This window comes from Macaca nemestrina, chromosome 4 (genome assembly GCF_043159975.1).
Source record: "Macaca nemestrina isolate mMacNem1 chromosome 4, mMacNem.hap1, whole genome shotgun sequence".
Classification (NCBI taxonomy): Eukaryota; Metazoa; Chordata; class Mammalia; order Primates; family Cercopithecidae; genus Macaca; species Macaca nemestrina.
The window spans coordinates 102141483-102163770 of NC_092128.1; the positions used below are offsets into that span (position 1 = coordinate 102141483).

The window sequence follows — 22288 nt, forward strand, 5'->3', positions numbered from 1 at the left end:
CATTTTTTCCTTTAAATTCCCACATAATCAGCAGTTTGTTTTGTTTCTATCTAAAGCCAAATCCAGTGGCTATGTCTATATTTATGTTAAATAACCAACAGCACTCTGGCCTTTCTGAATTTGCAAGGTGGCTTCTCAGCAATGCAGATCTCCTTTTGAATTCTTTTCGCCCTTTGCACAGCATAATGACATTGTTACATTCGTGTTATTCTTGCCATTGATGAGAACTTCAATATTTGCTAGTGCATGTGTAGGGGGAGAGAAGTTCCTTATGGAAATATTCCATATTCCCTGTGAAGTACCTTAAGCAGTCAGGATTATCCACATTTTTCAGATGCTGAACTTTGGTTCAGAGGAGTAAAGTGACTTGCCACAAACAACCAGTTGGTAGGCACCAAGGTTGGGAATTGAATCCAGATCAGGCATATCAAAGTTTAGGGATCCCTTCCCTCTGCCACACAACATTCTTTACCCCAGATATTATGGAGTCTCAGATTGTCATTTAGTCCAAACCATCCAATGCTTAAAATACCTATACAGTATCCAATACCTTCTTGTGTGTCTAGAATAAGGGCAGGGGAAGAAGTAACTTCATAAATGCTTTCCAATAAAATTATGCTTTACACGGGAAGGCTAAGTTTAGTTCCTTTTACTTTGGTCAGATTATGGGAGTAAAAATGAGGGCAAGGCTGAACTTTAGCTCAATAACTTGTTAAAAAAAAAAACTCTCCATGCAGTTTCAGATTTACACTTATTCTAGTAATTAAACAAATATTTATTGAGCACCCATTATGTGTCCAAGGCTTGAAGTAAGACAGAAAAAGCCTCTACAAAAGAAAGATATGAGAGACACTTAATAGGTGTATATACTGCATTAATGCAGTAAATTTCTCCTGTTTTATTTAATACCATATACCCAGATCCTTAGAACAGTTCCTGGTATCCTTAGAACAGTTCCTGGATGCTCAATAAATATTATGGAATTAATTGATTAACTGAGATAATTTCACATTTTTAAAGGTTATAAAAAACAAAATGGGTTAGTAGAGTGTAGAGCGTTGTGGAGCAGGGAGCTGCATTGTAGTGGGTGGCCAGGAAAGGTTCTCTGAAGAGAGAGCATTGAACATCATTGTCATCTGGTTTGAGAACAGCCATTGATCACTTTTATGAAATTTACTTCACAAACAGCCACTGAGAAAACTCCTGATTCGGGGGCCCCATTTATATTTTTGGTCACAAGGAAACCTAGAATGTCCTTTGTTGCTCCCTAGGGTATGGCGAGAATGAACACCACACCTCACTGAGGGTCCATTGCTAGTATTTTCCATCACCATTAGCCAAGGGATTAATTTATTTTTAAGCTGTAGGCTGTAGCCTTGAGAATGTAATTTAGTTTCAGTTTAATTTTATAGTAATTTTCTTAAAAAGAATAAAGGTGACTTCTAGAAAGTGTATAGTAATTAGCAAAATTCTAAAAGTTATGTAATCCGGAACTTAGCCCTTAGGAAAAAGGGTGATGTAGGTTTGCTGAACACATACTGTAGATATTTTCCCATTTATTCTTTGGACATGGATATAGGACTGACTAGTGAAATATCAAAGATTTGACATGCATGCTTTAATAGAAAAAACATGAAGATAGGATCAGGTCATAAGTATTACTTGTGTAACATATGGTAAGTTATTGGAGGCCCTCATACCTCAATGTTACCATCTTCATGATGGGTATAATAAAATCTACCCAGCTTGGCAGTTGTAAGGATTGCAGACAATGTGTTCAGAATACCATGAACAATAATGGCAAGCAGTAAATGGCAGCTATTAGTACTATGGATGCATCTTGAAGTCATTTGCAAATTCTCTTATGCTATTTCTGTGGACAAAGATGTGAAGATGTGAGTGATTATCAATGTATAGTTCCTGGTACTCTCTCAAGCAAAATAAGACATTAAGTGATGTTTAAAAATGGAGATTCTTTGAGTATTATGAACAATGGTTGTGTAATTACATAGACTTTCATTCTTAGACATGACCAAGATCATGTCTAAGTAACTAATTAAAGGCTAATACCAGTAGTGTGTTACAGTTTACTGAGAATTCTAATTCTGTTTTCTGTTAAAAGGCCTGGCTGCTATGCAATGCTTTGACAATGTTGCAAGGTTCCTACTGTACATGCAAAAATATAAATTATTGGAACTCTTGCAGTTTTCAAGAATTGTGATTTGTTATAAATATATTAATAACATCTTAAATTGACCATGGTTTTTAATCGTGCCTCTTTTTTATTAATTTAAATGTAAGCCATTGCTAATTTATCTCTCTAAAAAATTATTGTATTTATGGTTATCCCTTCAGGGTCTAGTAATGAACATATGCATATTGGGTCCTATTGATTTCAATAATTAGATTTTTAAATGTGTAGGTCTTGGAGTTTTGTTCTGAATCATCCCTACCACCTGTCTTAGGTTGGATTCCCCAGAAATGGACCTCAGGGAGAGTTTGTGTTAAAGTGATGTATTAAGATGTTTTCTAAGGAAGTACAGTAGGGGAGTGGGACCCTGAGGAGAAGGAAGTAATCTGCCCATCAACACATCCCTCCACCCACTGACTAAGTCTTTTTTTTTTTAATCATCTCATTGATTCCACAGGTACAATGTTATTTCAACTTTAGAAATAGATAGTATCTTAGATCGTATGGTAAATTCCCCAGATAGCTTAAAGAGTAGTTTTCAATGGCCTTTTTCTGATTTCCTCTGTGGCCAAAGTAGGAAGCAGCATAAGGATTATGTACACATGAATGAGACAACAAGATACAAGACCAAAAAGGTTTCTAAATTTCATTATTTGGTAGCATAAAAACATTGTGATTGTGATTCAAACAAGTGTCAGATGCCCAAACCTCTCTTGCTTACTTTTTGCCTTCTTGGTGGTTTGTGGGAATGGTGTAGTTGTCCTGGTCATATTCCAATCTAGATAATTATATCTTCTCTTCTGCAAACTTCCTGTTGCTTATATTCCAAGTGCATTCTTCTTTTCTTTATGACAAACTGCTCCTAGGCACCACTGCATGGTGGTAAACAGCTGGAGGGAGCTACCCCAAAGATGGTTGCACTTCAGTGGTGGGTGAGCTCCTCCCAGTATAATTTATCTATCAACTTGTTCAGTTTTTGAAGCATTTGGCATCTTTCAGGAAGGAAAGCCTGGAGAAGGGAAGATCCTATTATTTCTTCTATAACCTCAGTAGGTTTGAGGCACTGTTCTAATTAGAATGGAGATAACAACAATTTTAAAATGACAGATCTTTGCAAGGGGGATGATTAATATAAATGTGTTTCTCAATAACAAGTATTTCATTGATAAGCTATTAAAGAATAAGTGTTAAATTTTAGATTGCCAAAGATATCATACCTCTATGTAGTATTAAGCATTTCTGAGGTAGGCAAGAGAGTCATTGAAATAATAACCAAATCTCCCCAACAGTTTAATTAAAAGAAAATGTGAATCAGTATAAAAATCAAAACTATTCTGCTTTTTGTAAAAAACAAACAAACAAAAAACAACTTCACTGTGAGTGGAGATAAGACTTCAGACAAAATTATTTCAGAGAAAATACATCCTGATTAGTCTCTTCCATTAACAGGAGCTCTTTAGAGACAACTTTTACCTTCTAAATGATTTAATGCTCCATCTTTTAAAGAAAAAAAAAAAAAACCCCACCATACTCTTGTCATTTTCTGGTTTATACTCATGCTCCCTCCCACCCCCACACTACTTTAAGGATACTACTCTACCTAAAATGAGTTCAATGAGTTTGGCTGAAATTGAAGATAATAAAGATAAAATGAAAATGAAGATAAAATATTTGAAGAATATTTAAATTTCAGAAGAAAACATTTGACTGATTAAGAAGAAAGTTACTTACACTTACTTCTAACACTACAAATCATTGCAGGAAAAGAAAATAAAGTCCCTTTTCTATTTGTAGTAAAGAAAATGGTGGGGAATGAATTTTAGAAGCACACGTATTTATTATCATTAGAGAAACCACTGATGCTATCAGAGCATTTCCAGTAGTTGTGGCTTCCATGGGATCCTAAAGAAGCCGAGAGATGACAGAAGCCTATCAGGTTCACAGACTTTTAGGAAACCTTAAAGCCCTCTTGGTGCCCATCATTGTGATAGGAGCAAGGACTATGACGTAAGTCACCCAGATCAAAGGTGTGACCATTTCCCCAAACTTAAGATCAGCCTTTTCACTTCATGTATGCCTTCCCCGGCCAGCACCCAATTTGTGCCCCCTCACTTCTCCCTAAACAATACAACCAATACCCCATAACAAATAATTAGGATTGTTCATGAGAAAATCCAAAGGGAGCAAATTCACATTGTTCTTTGGGAGGTTCCTACCCTGTCCTTTCCCGCTAATGCACACCACTACTAATTAGGCTACTGAAGAAGAGGCATCTGGCTGTTGCCAATTCTTGACACCCAAGTTTCATGAATCTTTTGGTCAAGAAAGGAAATATTTCTTTCCTGATCCAAAGCCTAATCCCAGGACAAAATGCCTCCAGGGGCCCCTTCTTCTCGGAAAAGGTAGAGATGATGTTAGGAAAGGCTTTGAAACCAAAATGGAGTCCAGAAAGGCCAAAAAGCAGATTTCATAAACTCCCCTATATTAATGGGATCACAATGTAGAACCCCATAATTATAGTTGAGTATTAGGGCTTACCAATAATTATTTTTAGCTTATGAGTGAGGAAACAAAGGCTCTTAAAGGCTAAGCAACTTGCTCAAGTTCACCCAGCTGGCAAGTGTTGGCATCAGGATGAAACCCAGGTCCCTCTAACTCCAAGTGGCATGCCCTGCCCAAATTCTATGCTGCAAATATAAGTTGTGGATGTCACTTTATTATAAAGTATACTTTGCTGTGCAGATTGCATGTTATAAGAAGCCGAAGTGGATAAAATGGTTTATCACATGTGTCAAGAGAGTAGGTGACTCAAAGCATTCTAGGATTCACTGTGGAAGACCTGATTCTTCATCCCCTTACAGTGTGTCTGAGAGAGGAAATCCCTCTCTGCTCTCTTCCCTAATTCCATATTGACCTTTGTCTTCTTCCAATTTCTAAAGCATGGTGACACTACCTTTAATCTGTGTGTGTTAATCACAACATTTTATTAGTCTTTCAAAAGCAATTTTTGTTCTCTTCCTTTTCTTTGTAAGTACAGGCAAGGTGTCCTTTCTTTTTTTTTTTTTTTTTTAATTTATTTATTATTATTATTATACTTTAAGTTGTAGGGTACATGTGCATAACGTGCAGGTTTGTTACATATGTATACTTGTGCCATGTTGGTGTGCTGCACCCATCAACTCGTCATTTACATCAGGTATAACTCCCAATGCAATCCCTCCCCCCTCCCCCCTCCCCGACGAAATGAAAGAGATGAAAGAAAGGTGTCCTTTCTATGTCTATTTTCAGGTGATCACATTTTTGCCATTGTAAAATAGAAGGCGTAATGACTAGATTTCTAGGTAAACTCTTATAATTTACATATGAGGAAAGAAAGGTCTATAAAGTTAGTGATTTGTTCTAGGCACCAACAATGATTGGTGGCAAATCCAGACCCCGAACCCTCAGTGATGAACTTTCAATTCTTATTATTTTGCCATTAATTACTTTTCTGTGTAACGTGTTCCTAACTTATTCTTTGTTTAAACCATATGTGTGGAGCTAAGCTTAAAGCAGGCAAAGTTACTGTATCATAGCATTTTGATAAGAATAACATCTGATTTATTTTCAGTCTCCAAAATTTACCTCATGTATGCTGAGGAAATCAATGGTCAAGTTTGTAAAGAGTGTTCTTTTGACAGTTAAAGAATTAGAATAAGCTTTTCTTAGAATGTCTTTAAAAAAATTTTTTTTCTTTATAAAGTTATTTTATAAATGCTTAAAATAAAGTGATCTCATCTAAAATTGAAACACTGTATTTCAGATACAGGTACACTGAATGTTAGTAAGAAGGGTTTTTATTTACAGATAATTTGGTGATAATAAAAATCTTCAGTAAACTTTGCTAAGACTTAAAAAAAAACTTTATGACTAACTCTGTGATTTTTCCAGTGTTAAAAGGAGTCCAAGTTGATTCTAAAATCAAAGAACAGACAGAAGTTCAAGTGGGTTGTAAACTTGGCGAAAACATGTTTTGTTAAGAAAAAAGGAAAACGAATCCCATCTAAAAATCTGTGACTATGTGTATGCATCTTTGGGCTTTCTTTTTGTAAAAGCAAAGTTCTTTTAAAAAGAATCAGAGCATCACATAAAGTAATGAAATATACTTTATGTGACTAAAGATATTAAAATGTCTTGTTTAAAATTAGGCCAACTGCGTAACTCCTTTTGAACAGTTCATTGGAAATAAGTCACCTAGTGACCATAATCATGCTTTAACTTTGGGTGTGTAACCTTATGTTCTAAGAAGTGTCACTGATAACTTTTAAAATTATCATTAATCTGGTGCTACTTAGAAGTAAGTTTTTCTACTATATTTCTGTTTGCATTTTACTATTTCCTTTCTGTATTATGCTTCCCTTTACTGTAATGAATATCCCAAAGATGGATACAACTGTTTGATATTTTTTCCTGCAGTAGTTATTCAGAATTTCTTTTCTGAATAGTTTTTAGCATTTGAATCAAAACAGTTTTTGACATGTTGGTGAAACCATGCTCTAAAGGAGGAGTCAGTGCTTCTGGATCCCCAAATGGACTCAGTTTTAAATGTGCCCCCAAAACTCTTGTTGCGGCAGTTTTCATCTTTGTAAGGGCTACTACACATGTTCAGAGTTCATTCTCAGAACATTAGACTATAAACTTTGAAAGAGCAGAGGCACAGTCTTAGTCTCCATTGTATTCCTTAATCTAGCACATTGCCTAACACACAGTAAACACCCAACAGAAAAATATTTGTGGGATAAACAAATAAATATAGCAAGCTTTCTTCTAGAAAGTGGATGGTCACCCAGCTTGAAGATTATTTATTTTATTTCAATGCTTAGGCGGTATGCCTTATGAATTATGTATGTCTAAAACACATATGTTGAGGAAGGTGTTCTGGAGTATTTTTTATTACTATTAAATACAATTCCAAAGCACTCCTAGTGTTTTCCATTACTGTTTATTTTATTCTTATTTCGATTTTGTCCGCTGGAGAAGCTCCTGAATGGCTGGGCTGTGTCTTTCGGTATTCCCCGTTGTCCATGCAGTGCCTGGCACAGAGCAGCCAATCAGTAAATTATTGTTACATGAATAAGTGAGACTGTATAAAATAATTTTATCAAAATTTAAAATGGGTTGGAATCAGTAAAAAGTAATGCTGGTGATGCAAACAAAAAAGAGTGACATCATGGAAGATATTCTTTAGAGAATCATCAAAATGCAAATGAAGACCACACATGGTGGCTCATGCCTATAATCCCAGCCCTTTGGGAGGTCAAGGCAGGAGGATCACTGGAGCACAGGAGTTCAAGACCAGCCTGGGCAACATGCCAATACCCCATCTCTACAAAGAAATAAAAAATTAGTCCAATGGGGTGGTGCACACCTGTAGTCCCAGCATCTCAGGAGGTTGAGGCAGGAGGATTGCTTGAGCCCAGGAGGTCAACGCTGTGCAGTGAGCTGTGATCATGCCACTGCACTCCAGCCTGAGCAACAGAGCAAGACGCTGTCTCAAAAAAAAAAAAATGCAGGTAAACAGGTCACAAATGAAAGTGACTAAACTTGACAGAGATGGAAAGCAGTGTCTCAATCCTCTGCACATCTTTCTTCCAAGCTTGGGTGGTTGATGTCCCTAAAAACAAAAACTTCCTTTTTATTAAAAAGGAGATTAATTGGAATTAAAATGAAAAGATACAATATTAAGTGAATACTAAGTTAAGTTGTCTGGTTATTGTACTATGAGTATCATTCAGGTAGGAAAGAGCATATCCAAAAGGGTTTAACTGAAGAGAGTTTTAGAAAGGGGCTATTTACTGAAGTGGGTGGGATTCAAGGAACCAACAGGAAATGTGGAAGCACCTTAAGGTTAATAAGAGCAGAAAGTCATTGTCACCCCAGGACTAAAAAAGCAGAGGGAGCCAGCTACTGGAGCCTGTGAAAGTTGGAGCCTGAGAAGAGAGACTTCTCAAAAAGAGCTCTCACAATAAAGGATGGCAGTCATTTTCAAAAAGTGCCCTGAAAGAGGGAGTGGTCAATAAATAATCCATGCCCTTTCTTCTGCCCTTCAATCTCCTACTCCTACTGGTGCCTCCCATTGATGGAACACAAGAGAAAGCCTGGAGCACAGGCAGGGCAGAGAACGATCAGAATAGAAGATAACAGGGGCAAGGAAGGACAAACGGAGAATAGCAAACAAATAACTGGTCTCCCTAAGAATGCCTTCTGACTCTGATGGAGCCAGGAGTCCCACATCTGTCCCCCAGAATGCAGCTAGGAAGAGAAGCATAAGTGCAATTCTTGATGGAAACTTTAGTTCTTCAGCTTGGTAACAACAAAACTTGAGGAATTGGGCTACTGTGTAAAAGGACTATTTCTTCTTACTGTCTGAACATTTGATGTAATCTCTGCCAATCAACCAGTGAACTCAACAAGGACAATGTTTGCTCCCAGCCAGCTTCACAAAAGGAAAAAACAAAAACAAAAACATTTAAACTGGTTATCACTAGAACTACAGCACTTGAATCAGTAGAAAAATTAAAGTCTCAAAAAAAAAATTGGCATTACAAAATTTGAAACCTATCTATTGTCTCAAGTGGTCATGGGACATTGTTCATTCAGCCCTGGAAGCTTCTATCCTTCTTTTCTGTAAAATATGAGTAAACACTGGATCTAAATTAAAATTTGTCATTGCATTCTTCCAGGACATTGTATGCACATTTGCTATTCAAAATCAGATCTGTCCTCCTTTTTGTCTCAGGAATATCTAATAAGTATCTATGTAGACAAAGAAGACATGTTTGTTTAAACGATACAATCTTTATAGATTCATGTAAGTGTTCTGTTTCAGAAATATTTAATTGGATTAAGATTCTAACTTGCTTCATTACAAGTCCCTGCATGACCAAACCACGGATTACTCCATGCCACGAAGCTCCAGGCACAATGGCCTGTTTTCCTTCCCCTGGGCAGAAACAGCTTGTAGGCAGGAGGAATAGGAACAGTTATCATTAGGTTGCGCACTCTGAACATATTACTCTAAAGGATATTTTTCAACAATTTTTATGGTAGTATTTTGATATGACAGTTTTTAAGAAAATGGTATGAAAAGATGCCAGAGGAAGCAGTGTGAATTTTATTTTTCAAAATACAATGGTCAGACCATGGGTCCAATAGAGAGTGTTTTCCTAGATCACTCTCCTCTCAAAAAGCATCCTCATATTAGATGCCAGAAGATAGTGGAGGTGCATAGTTGCATTTTAAAGTAGAAATTTTGCAACTTACAAATTGTGTACCTTTCAAGTTGTCATAAGAAGGAACACTTCAGATAAGAATGGCCTCAGGAAATAGAACATCCATATATTCTTCCTGAAAAAGAAATGTCAAAGATGTACACCAGCCTACTGAATTAGGAAGTCTTGCTTAAAAGGACAGTTAGGCAAAGTCTAAAGAATTGTAAAATATACAAACATAATGTAAATATCATGAATATTCTTGAAAGAGAAGAAACACACACACACAAAATTGCTAGATCTAAAATCCTAGATTATATCAGAGAAAGCTGAATGACAGAAGAAAATGAAATTATCAATAAATACTGATTAATTGGGGAGTCAATAGGTACTTGTTTAATTCTTGGTATTTGAAATATGTTTGAATTTTTGATGTTACTACTAATTAAATTTAAAAACATAGTATTTGTTATATGTGTTCTACATTACCAGAGGAAAAAAGGCCATCAAAGAAAATATAGTCTACTTGGCAAAAGAATAAACGTTGAAAATTAATCATATTAGTAATACCAACAAATATTGAGTGCCAGGCACTATGCTAAGTGTTTTACATTATCTCCTTTAATCCTCATTTAAGTCTCTGAGATAACAATTTATGATATAGTTCAAAATCCAGTCTACTTAAATGTGAAGTTATACTCTGTCTTTATTAATACACCAGTAGGATGACAAATAGATTAAAACTTGTGTCCCAATTCTCATTGATTAGTATTAGCTATTAGTAATGTTGAACTAATAAAGATTCTGAGGCTGAATTTCAGCTCAGCAGAAAAGACTGGATTATGGATTAGTAGTGATGCCTACTTTCAGAACAAGAGGGAAAATTTGCATCGAGTATGTCACATATTTACTCTACCAATCAGTTATAAAAATACATGTAAAATTACAAACAATAAGAATAAATACATAGCTTATGAAAACAGTTATAGATGGAATAAATGAACCTACAAAGAAAAAGACTCAAAAAGTCATTAAGAAATTTTATCCACATTTAAAATAAGGAATCAAAGAGACATTAAAAGCAAAATGAATGGGCAAAATATACCAAAAAGTATATCAATGATAACAAAAAGAAAACAGGAATTACAACATTATTAGATAATGCTAAATTTAAAAAGTATATATATATATACACACACACACACAAATGTATAAAGTAAGGTCAAAGCTATGATGAGAGGTAGAAACAGTCTTTTTAGAGAATATAGAATGAATATAAATTGTTCAGTTGGTGACATTAGAAAAACAAGTTATTAACTCAAGAAGTAGGTATCCCAAAATATCAATAACTATTGAAGAAATTAAAAGTTTTTAAAGAGTTTCATCTTTTAAGGTATACAATTGTCAGCAGTTTTATGGCTAAGCTCTTTTAACATTATAAGAAAATAATACTATCTAAGACTTCCAAGAAGCTGTTGAAGAGCAGAGAAATAAAAAGAGAAACCTATCAATTGTTTTTTACGGAAGTGGCACAATTATGCTACCAAAATCTGGGGAAAAAGGCATGTGCTCACAAACACACACGTGTGCGGCACACACAGACACACAAATCATAATTTTTGATAAGAAAAATTCACATTATATTAAAAGAAACAAGATACAAAATGTGTATTAGGATTATTATTTTACAAAACACAGACATATAAATGTGCACAAACAAAATGTCCTTAATCAAAATACATAGAAAATACATAGAAATATTTTAGTCATTTTCTTACATGGTTAAGTTATAATGATCTTTATTTTTTATTTATGATTTTTTATTTTTCCAAATTTTCTTTACCACCTTGTATTACTTCTGTAATACTGAAAAGCAAGAGTATTGAGCCAAAGATAAGTTAATTTCAGAGAAGCAGATTTTTTTTTAAATGATGAAGGAAGGTTATTTTGACTGAAGAACAAAGGGACTGCTAGACCTGGAGCAATGGAAGGAAGGAAAGAAGGGAGGAAGAGAGGAAGGGAAGAATCCCTAGGCTGTAAGACCTTGAAACCAAAACTTCAGGAGAGTGCTAATAGAAGTTATTAAAATATTATGTAGAAATCTTCATAGGATAGAGACCCTTCTGCCCAAGACTTTTGGTATAGAAAAAGAATTAACTTGTCTCAGGATTATTTTCCATAATTACTAATATTTTCAGTCTTTCTTCAGCTTTAGGATGAGAGTCAAGATAAATATAAGCTCCATGATGGCAGGTACCTTTGTTGACACTGGCTGACCAGTATCTAGCACAGTGTAGGACCTTGCGGGTCCCAGTGACCACCTGCTAGGAATGAAGGTTTCCAGTAGAAGGTTCCACCATGCTCTTTCTCTGTGGCTTATTCTCTTCAGAATATTAACAGTGACTTGTCCTACAGCAAGAATGTTTTTTAATGTCATAGACAACACAAATCCACAAATCAATTTCAGAATGAAGGTTAAAATTATCCTTGACAGAGGCTGGGCATAGTAGCTCACACCTGTAATCCCAGCACTTTGGGTAGCTGAGGCAGGTGGATCATGAGGTCAGGAGATCGAGACCATCCTGGCTAACATGGTGAAACCCCATCTCTACTAAAAAGACAAAGAGTTAGCCAGGTGTGGTGGCTGGCGCCTGTAGTCCCAGCTACTTGTGAGGCTGAAACAGGAGAATCACTTGAACCTGGGAGGCAGAGGTTGCAATGAGCCGAGATCACACCACTGCACTCCAGCCTGGGCAACAGAGCGAGACTCCTTCTCAAAATAAATAAATAAATAAAAATAAAAATTATCCATGACAGGATGGAACCATGTTCCCAAACAAGCTAGATCAAATTGCAGAAGGATATAAACTAAATCATTCACTTAGGTTTCAAAACATTTATTTATTGATTTCAAAATAGAGACTGTTATCAGTGTAACCCAACACTGGGAACACAACTTCTGACTAACTAACACAGCCTTAGGCTGTGTGTATGGAAGTGAAATCTAGAAGTAGGAAAAGAGCGCAGTCCCCTCCTTTCCGTGTTGGCCAGACCATGATCCCTACTACTGAAGCCCAGCTGGGTGACAGTTTTACAGCAAGCATTAAGTAAGAGCCTATTCAAAAGTACAAGACACAAACAGCCTGAAAAGCCTGCCCTGTGAGGGCTGATTTAAAGGGTCTGGGGAGATTTTTATTTCTATGTATTTATTTGTTTGAGATGGAGTCTCCCTCTGTCACCAGTCTGGAGTGCTGTGGCGCGATCTTGGCTCACTGCAACCTCCGACTCCCTGGTTCAAGCGATTCTCGTGCCTCAGCCTCCCTAGTAACTGGGATTACAGGCGGGCGCCACCATGCCCAGCTAATTTTTATATTTTTAGTAGAGACGGGGCTTCACCATGTTGACCAGGATGGTCTCTATCTTCTGACCTCGTGATCCGCCTGCCTCAACCTCCCAAAGTGCTAGGATTACAGGCGTGAGCCACTGTGACCGGCAGGGTCTGGGGAGATTTACGCTGAGGAGAAAGGCCTGGAGAGTCCAAGTGAGCTGTCTTTGGGAAAGGAGTTTGACACGTTCTGCACTACTCCAAGGAACAGAGCTATGACCGACAAATGTAAAATGCTAAGGTAGGGGTGGCCAATACAAAGACAAATTTCCTAAAATGTATGATGCGCTCTGACCAGATAGGAGTCATTGCTTGTCACCAAAAGTAAGCACTAGCTAAACAACCATCTATAAGGAATGTTCTGGAAGGGAGGTGGCACCATCCTGTCTTCCAACCTGGGGAACATAGAGAGGTTTTGTTTGTTCTACGAAACATTGAAAATTAATTTTGTAAAATGCCTTCAAAGGAACAACTGCTCTCTGGTCCAAACAATTCACACTACCGCCCATTGTCCTGAAGCCTAGCTGTTCCACATACTTATGCCACCTGCCCAGCTCCTAAAAGCATTGGTTTGGGCCTAATCTCTAATGTCCATTCCAACTCTAGGCTAACTTGCTTGGTGACTCAGCTTCACCACAGAGCTGTCACAGAATTTTGTGCCATTGGAGGACAGAAGAGATAGGAACTTGACAATGAAATAGGTAAAGTAGAATTGATTGAGGAAGACAGTTAACTTCAAACAGTCTGAGGTTGAAACATTTCTCTTGCTGTACACAACTTTATCACACTTCACACCCCGTCACCTCTTTGCTTTTTCTCCCTCTTCCTACGTATCTTTCAATTTCCTAGCTTCTATGAACTCAGACTATTTTAAACATGAACTTTCCACCTAGAATTCAGAAGCTTTTGTTACTAGCCCAGCCCAGAAAAGCAGGTTGACTTTTCTTACTAATTTTAGCCGTTCCAAAGGTCCTTTGGCAGGGACCGGGGTCTTCCACTCTGTGGTTGGTGTAATGCTGCCATCTGGTGATTATTCCATCAAAGTGCCTGAGGCATCTGTCTCCTAGGCAGAAATGTTTCCCAACTCACAAGTCAGTAGAGTAGTCCTGTCCCAAGCAGGGTCCCCCTAATTGGGAGGGTAAAAATTTATCTCCATGAAGACAGTTGTGTGCTGAAAAAGGTAATTTCTAATTAATATTAATATTAACCATGATTATTAGTAATGATATGAAGATTGAGTTATAATAGATATTAATGATGTCCTGCAGCAAAAATTTACATATAACATTATATAGCCTATATATTATTAGAAATATATTATTGGATATTATCCTTATTGCAACCTCACAAGTAACATAGTATTACCATATTCATTATTTTCCCTATGAGGAGACAGACTCAGAGAGAGTAAGTGACAAGCTCCAGATCACACAGCCTCTAAGTGAGAGAGTCAGAATCGGACCCCAGTAGAGCAGGCTTCGACTTTTCTAGATGACTCAGCATGGAGCCTAACTAGATTTCAATAGCATTCGGTGTACAGAAGTGGACCCCCTTGAGCTATGGGATAGGCAGGATGGGGGAACCAGCAGTCTAAGGAGACATGAAAAAAATTGTGCAGGGCTTGGTGGTGGTGAAGGATTCCATTTACACAACTGTTTTGGAACAGGATTCAGCCAGCAGTAGAACGCTTAGGTGATAAGATCTAGCTGGAGGGAAAGGACTGGTAGGTGCCAGGTGGGAGGTCAAGGCCCCACTGGAGCGGAGTAAGGAAGAACTGTGGCTCCTTCAGCATATTGAGTGCCTAGGGAAAATATCACTAGAGGTAATGAGACGTCTCAAGTTCCCCCAGTCTTGGCTTAGCTAGCTGAAGGAACTGGGTGGGGTTGGCCAGGCGTGCTGGTACCACTTCTATTACTCTTGCCAGATGCCATATTGCCTTCCCCAAAGGCAATGTATTACATATTAGGTGTGATATATTGTATTACATATTAGGTGTGAGGGTGTGGGAGTGATAAACGATGTACATTTGTATTTGTCTGTTTGTTTAATAATCCATCATGGCCATTCTGAGCTAGGTGATTTCTCATCCTTTGCCTCATTTAATTTCTACGATCCTAAGGGAATATTTAGAATTTGGAAATCCTATATCTAGATGCACATAGTCTAGTTGTTGGAAAGGTACTCTATGTGGAGAAAGGATTTTTAGCCTCTTGAAGAAACTAAACCATCAGTAACCTGGCCCACATTTTGCTTGGTGAATCTCTCAAAATGATTGAGATGCATGCATTTCACTTCTAAAACAAACACAAGATAAATAAGCCTATTCACCTGGGAGAACTATGCCCAATTCCACCATTTGATCTCATCATCTAAGTGAGGTTCTCAATGTCTGATTTTTTACTGCTTAAGTGAGTTTCAGAGATTGGTTTGTTTTTTGTGCTTTACACAAGTACAGTTAATGAAAGGCAACAGTTATATCACAAGTATACCTCTTTTGGAGGAAATTACTCTTTCTACCTTTTAGGGACCCTTTGTTTGTGGTTGTTTATTTTCATTTGGACCAGTGTATTAGGCCATTCTCATGCTGCTATGAAGAAATACCTGAGACTGGGTAATTTATATATATATAAAAAAAGAGGTTTAAATGAGAACACATGGACACAGGGAGGGGAACACCACACATTGGGGCTTGTCAGGGGAGGGTGGGGGTCAGGGGAGAGCAACTGGAAAAATACCTAATGCATTGTAGGTTTAATACCTAGGTGATTGGTCGATATGTGCAGCAAACCACCATGGCACACGTTTACATATGTAACAAACCTGCACATCCTGCATATGTACCCTGGAACTTAAAATAATTTTTTAAAAAAGAAAAGAGGTTTAATTAACTCACAGTTCTGCATGGCTGGGGAGGCCTCAAGAAACTTACAATCATGGCAGAAGGCACCTCTTCACAGGGCAGCAGGAGAGAGAATGAGAGCCAGCAGGGGAAATGCCAGATGCTTATAAAACCATCAGATCTCATGAGAACTCACTCACTGTCACAAGAACAGCATGGGTGGGGGAACCGCCCCCATAATTCAATTACCTCCCACCAGGTCCTTGCCATGACATGTGAGGATTATGTCAACTACAATTCAAGATGAGATTTGGGTGGGGACATAGCTATACCATATCAACCAAATTGGTATAAACCAGCCAGCACATGGACAAATGGGCTCTAACATATCACTCTGTCCTCGTGTTCTAATGTAAAATTTCATCCATGCGTTGTAAAATGGGGAATAGCAACCATTGCATATGAAGCTTATATTCAAGAATAGTAACTGCTTAGAAATTTTTTGAAAATTTGAAATAACAATAATGATGCATGGAGAGTGCTTCACAGTTTGTTGTGCAAATCTTGCATCAAAACATATAGAAACAGCTAGAGGTTCCAAAGTCTGTCTTGTCCATCTTTCACCAAGGTTCAACCTCTTCTGCTGAATATCTTTGGTTCCCCTAATGCCTCTATAGTCTGGGAGTGGGAATGAGGAGTGGAAGTTAGTTCTGTCTCATGCTGTCCTATCCCATACTTTGTCTACTGCAGAGACCTCGGGAGTACTAACAGGCTGTGGGCCCAGAAGCACAGAAAGGGAGCGTTTAACAGGAAGTTTGTGTGGAAAATTCTTCAGGATGGGCTGCCCACTCAACAGGTTATTAAGCAGAGGGGCTCCCATCAAAGTGTGCAGGGCCGTTTGCATAGTACTGAAAAAACATTTAAAGTTCTGCATTGAGCTTTTGAAAGGTTACTACAAGAATCATCATGAATTTCGTACCCACAGTTGATATAAGGAGGAAAACAGGTGGTATTTTTGCTAATCCTAAAGGAAACTGAAAAGTTTTAATATGGATTGAACTAATTATAACAATGGTGGTGAAGTCTTAAATATTACACTAGTAAATTTCTTATAATAAATATATAGTGAGTATATGCTATTTCCTCTGACAACAGTGAACAGCTGTTCTATTACTCAGGTTAAAGGTTCTGTAAAAGTCACACATCAGAGTTAAAGGAAAATCTCTCAGGCAGCACCTTTTCTACACATTATTCAGTTTTATAGTAACAGGTGTTTATGTTTGTAGACTCTTCTAGGTCTTTGTTATAAATCCCACACAACATTGTTAATTTTTTTTGTTTAAATAGTCAATTATCTTTTTTAAAGATGTAGATAATAAATAAATAAAATATTCAATGCTTACCCACATGATTTTTTTCTTTCAATACCCTAAAGATGTTACTCAACTGTCTTCTTACTTGGATTATTTCCAAGGAGAAATCTGCCATCCTTGTCTTTTTTAACTCTATATTTAATGTTCCTTTTCTCTGGTTGATTTTAAGGATTTTTATAAAAAGTAATTGGCGTTGGGTAATTTTTCTTTCTTTTGTTTTTGTTTTTTGTTTGTTTGTGTTTTTGAGACAGAGACTTGCTCTGTCACCCAGGCTGGAGTGGAGTGACACAATCTCAGCTTACTGCAACCTCCACCTCCTGGGTTCAAGTGATTCTCTTGCCTCAGCCTCCCAAGTAGCTGGGATTACAGGCATGCACCACCATGCCGGCTAATTTTTGTATTTTTAGTAGAGACGGGGTTTCACCATGTTGGCCAGGCTGACCTTGAACTCCTGACCTCAGGTCATCTGCCTGCCTCGGCCTCCCGAAGTGCTGAGATTACAAGAGTGAGCCACTGCGCCTGGCTAGTAATTTGATTTTTATGTGCTTTAGTGTATTTTTCTTCATGTTTCTGGTGCTTGGAGTTAGTTGGACTTTGTGAAACAAACTTTTCTTTGAAATATTACTAATCTTTTCTTCTGCAATCTCTAATCTGCTACATATATCCATTATAAATTTTACTGGAGACTTTGTTGTTTTCATGTCTAGAAGTTCAATTTGGGTTTTTTTAAAAATATCTTGCATATCTCCACTTAACATAGGTCATCTTTCTCTAGCTTCTTGAACATATGGGATATAGTTTTAATAAATGTTTTAATGCTCTTTCTCAATTGATAATTCTAAGATCAGCATTAGTAATAGGGTGGTTTCTATTGATTGATTTTTTTCTCCTCATAATGGATCATATGTTCCAGCTTCTTTGCACACTTGATATTTTTTAATATATGCCAGACATTTGGATTTTACCATATAGGTAAAATATGTTAGACCATATAGGTGGTAGATAGTACTATATTCCCATAAATATTCTTTTGCTTATATCTCGGACACAATTAAGTTACTTGGAAACAGTTTAATTCTTTCAGGTCTTGCTTTTAAGGCTCGTTGGGTGAGACCAGAGCAGTGGTCATTCTAAGGCTAATTATTTCTTACTCCTGAAGCAAAACACTTCTGAGTATTCTACCCCTCAATGTCCTGTGAAATAGAAGGTTTTGCATCTGGCTGGTGGGCGCATTCCCTATTCCAGGCTCTGGATGAGTACTGGGCAGTGTTTCCCCTGATCCTTTCTGGTGGTTCTCTTCCCAGCTTTTGGTGGTTTTTCACATGCATGAGCTCATCAGTACTCAGCTGAATACTCAAGGGAGACTCTCTTAGAGTTCTCTCTGTGTGCAGCTCCTTCTTCTCCTCTATGTGCCATTTGAACTCTAGCTGGCTCAGTCTTTTTGGACTCCTAGCTCTGTTTCCTCAGCTTCATGTGTCTGCCAGGCTCAGCCTGGGTTCCCCCTTCTCATGCCAAGACCTGTAAACTCTCTCAAAGCACTAAGCTGGGTAACTATAGGGTTTACATCACATCACTTATTCCTGTCTCTCAAGGGCTGCTGTCTATAACTGTCTGAGGTCCACTGTCTTGAAAACCATTTTTTTTTTTAACATATCTTGTCTAGTTTTTCAGCTGGTTCGGGTACGAGGAAAAATCTAGTCCCTATTACTACAGCTTTCCAGAAGCAGAAGTCTCATATAGATCTATGACTTGCAAATATTTTCTATTTTTTTACCCTTAACTATGTAACAAGAGGCAATGGCGAGGCCAAAGATAAGCATTCTCAAAATTTTGCTCAAAGTTTCTCAATCTCTCTAGGATTGAGCTATTTTAAAATGTATGCCCTCTGATTTTTAGCTTTTAGTTAGGTTTGAGGCTGAATTAAAGAATATGGAGTTTATAATGTTTAATTATACAAAATTGAGCTGTTACTTTCTCTTGACTTTGGCCTCAGGCTGAGCTAGCTGGGCTTTGGGCTGGGTCGGCCACCTGTGGGACTGTCTCCACTTGCTGTCTTTGCTCAGACACATGGACCGTTAAGGATCTTGGGGATTGTTGCCCAAAGGGAGAAGAATGATGCTGCTCTTGTGAGTGGAACTGTCCTTCAAGGTGAGGTCCAGCAGAGATCTAAGCAGAGGCTAGGATCATTTCCCTCCCTTGAACTCTTCTTCAGCGGTTGTTCAAGCAAAGGCAAATCCCCTATTTATCACTTAGGTACCAAATACTCAAGCATTATATCTAAGGACGATGAACTGTTTCCTTTTAATTCACCTCCCAAACACATAACCAATCTTCTCCCAGGACAGACAAAGCTCCTCCCTCTGCTCCTTGTATTCTGAGGAGGCCACCTTGCAACCCCCCTCCTCCTGAGAGACTGCCTATTAGAGCCTATACTGTGTTATAACTGAAAGCATTTCTCATTAAAGAAGAGAAAAAAAATTCCATAATTTAATCTTTAGCATGGAGACACTCTGGTAGCCAACTATTTCCCCCACAATATATAACTTAATATTTACATAAGAATCTACAGATAGATTTAACATTTCATGGATGCTCCTGTTTACAAAGTCATAACCTGCCCACATGTGACTTTGCCCTTTCTCTGCATGTCCCAGCCTCTCCTGGTGACAAGAGCAGTGATCTAAAGCACGAGCACAAACTTGTAGTCATAGAAATAATACAGCTGCAGCTAGCAAAGGGTCCTTATCCAAATTTTAGTAAAAAGAACAAGAATATATATATATACACACACACAAATATATAAAATGTGGTCTTTTATTATTTTATTAGTGTGGCATTTAAGGCATATGTGTTTCCTTCTGGATTTTCTTTCCCTTACTAAAGATTCATCTCACAACCATATTGTTCTTTGGTTTTGAGAGACATTAGTTTCTTTTCCTTCGTTTCATGTTTTATTCTTTGTATCAGGAAACCAGTGATGCAATTTTATGTGAGCTCTCTGACAATTGAGAAAAAAACATCCTTGGAATTCCTTCATTTGTTTTTTCTTCCACACAGTGGGCATTTCTGCAGGATCCATGGTGTGTCAGGCACCTAGAGGGGTTGATCCCAGTCCTGCTGGCCGCATGTTTTCCCTTTAATAACCTAAAGACCTTTTTCCTTCTGCAGGTGCCAGGGTGGACAGAGCAAATAGCTGCCAGTCTGACAGCAGTGGGTTCCTGGAGGACCCACTGGAACCGCTGCCCCTCCAGGTAGGAGGGTTTGGAACAGGGCCATGTTGCTCATCCCTCACATCCCACTTCAGCCCTATCAACCAGGCTGCCACCCAAACCTCACTCACAGCTAACTCAGAAAGAGGGGTGTTTTAAATCAAGCCACAGCTGGAAAGCTTGAGAAGGCACAAACCACCTGCACCCAAGGGGCAGGGGAAGATGGAGTCATATTAGACAAGGTGCCAGAAAGTGTGGCCTTCCTTTCCTTTTGATTTTTCTAAGCAAGGAAGCTGAGCCCCCTAGAGAGGAGGACCTTGGTAAAGTGGTAAACAGATGCAAAACCTAATGTTGCAACCCTTGTCTCCTGACTCCTAAGGAGTCAATGACAAAACACTCCTAATGGCAATGACAAGAAGAAAATCTCGCCTTAAACCTGTTGCCTCCTCCACTTCCTGACCTGTTTCCCTTTGTCCTGGTTTCCTCTACAGATGCCTTCCTTGCCAAGCAGCCAGAGTCCTGCTGAGAATGGTGGTAGAAAACCAAGAGATCAGAGTCACAGCGTAGGATCATCCCAGGACTATCAACTACAGTCAGATGGGCCAGATTCCAAGAGTAGGGCGAGCGCATATTTTTCAAGCCAAGACACGAGTGCCTTGGAAGAAAAGGCCTCAGCATCTGTGGTGGAGGAAGAGTTTCTGCTTGAGGCCATGGAGGAGCCACCAGAGCTGTATATCCCAGACATGGCCTGTGCCAAGACCACCATGAGGGGAGAACACCCAAGGAAAGACAGCCATCTGCGGCAGCTTCTGCCAATGTCCCACAATGAATATGAGGTTACCGGATCCACAGCCACTTCCAAATATGATCATCCTCTGGGGTTTATGATAACCCGCATCACAGAAATGCAGGATAGTTTTCTGAGGCTTGAGGGGGCTGGCAAAGTGCAAAGCCACCACTTTGAGTCTCAAAGATCACCTGGAAATGATCATACTCAAGACAAGTTCCTTCATGTTGACTCTGAGGCCCCAAGAGAAGAGGAAAGCAGTGGACTCTGTCCTGACACCAACCACAGCTTACTGGCACCAGAAAGCTCATCACAGTGTCTCCCCAAGCACAGTGAAATCATACCTTATGCCACTGACCTTGCTCAAACATCTGAAAAGCCCATTCTCCACCTCCATAAACTGCCTGGAGATCCTGCCCAGGTGAAGTCAAGGTCTTGTACTTTGGGTCAGATACTACCTAGGCCAGAAGCTGAGATGGAAAACCTTCCTTTAAATACTGGCAACTCCAGGTCTGTAGTGACCCAGATGTCCTCCAACCTGGTGTCGGCTGCTCAGGGTGCTGTGTCCTTGGGGACTGGTCCCAGAGGAACATCTTTAGAATGCACTATGTGTGATCCTGTTACCACAACAGAACCAAGACTGGGGACAGAAGCAAGACAGTACAATGATGCTTCCATTCAGACTTTTGTATGTGAGCCCAGGCCCTGGCATTTCTGTTCAGTTCCAAGCAACAAGGCCTTGACACATGGGCCCCAGCCCCTCACCAAATCCGTCTCTCTAGACTCAGGCTTCCCTAGTATCTGCCCATTGGGCACCTGCCATGCTATACCCGCCCACTGCTGCATCTGCTGTCATCACCACTCCCACTGCCACTGGGAGAGGCAAAGCCCTGGCCTTGAACCCTCAGTCTGTAGGCACTCCCTCTGCTCACTCACTGGTCACCAGGAAGCCCAGTTCATGACGACTTTGAAAGCCCTTCAGGACACTACAGTGAGGGAGCTATGTTCCGTAAGTGTTCACACTTGCAAAGATGGAGAGGCAAATGCACCCATGATAAACACCTCAGGGATAATGTTCATACTTCCTTGCTGAATGCAAGATCTCAGGGCAAACGTTTCTATTTTAAATCATGAATAACATTTGTAGAGCGCTTTATTGTTTATGATACAGTATCACACATTTCTTCTTGATACTTCCAATCAATCACCTTTAGAAATAAGCAAAGCAAATTTTATTATTAATCTTCATTTTAC

The 22288-nt window shown here is 38.7% G+C and overlaps 1 protein-coding gene and 1 long non-coding RNA gene across 3 annotated transcripts in view; one reads left to right on the forward strand and one right to left on the reverse strand.

The window, feature by feature from the left end:
• ITPRID1 (ITPR interacting domain containing 1) overlaps nt 1-22288 on the forward strand; it is a 95715-nt gene that overhangs the window by 57167 nt on the left and 16260 nt on the right. The window contains exons 9-10 of the mRNA XM_024790826.2: nt 20207-20289; nt 20739-22043. Coding sequence (XP_024646594.2) covers nt 20207-20289; nt 20739-22043 — 1388 coding nt within the window. The remainder of the gene's footprint in view (nt 1-20206; nt 20290-20738; nt 22044-22288) is intronic.
• Nucleotides 3013-21507, reverse strand: LOC105475824 (uncharacterized). Of its 2 annotated transcripts, none has more exons than XR_983681.2 (4): nt 21393-21507; nt 13776-13952; nt 9494-9577; nt 3013-3200 (listed from the first exon to the last, which is right to left on the reverse strand). It is a non-coding gene; the product is annotated as an uncharacterized lncRNA (long non-coding RNA). The 2 variants fall into 2 exon arrangements; XR_011622279.1 differs by lacking the exon at nt 3013-3200 and adding an exon at nt 7113-7263.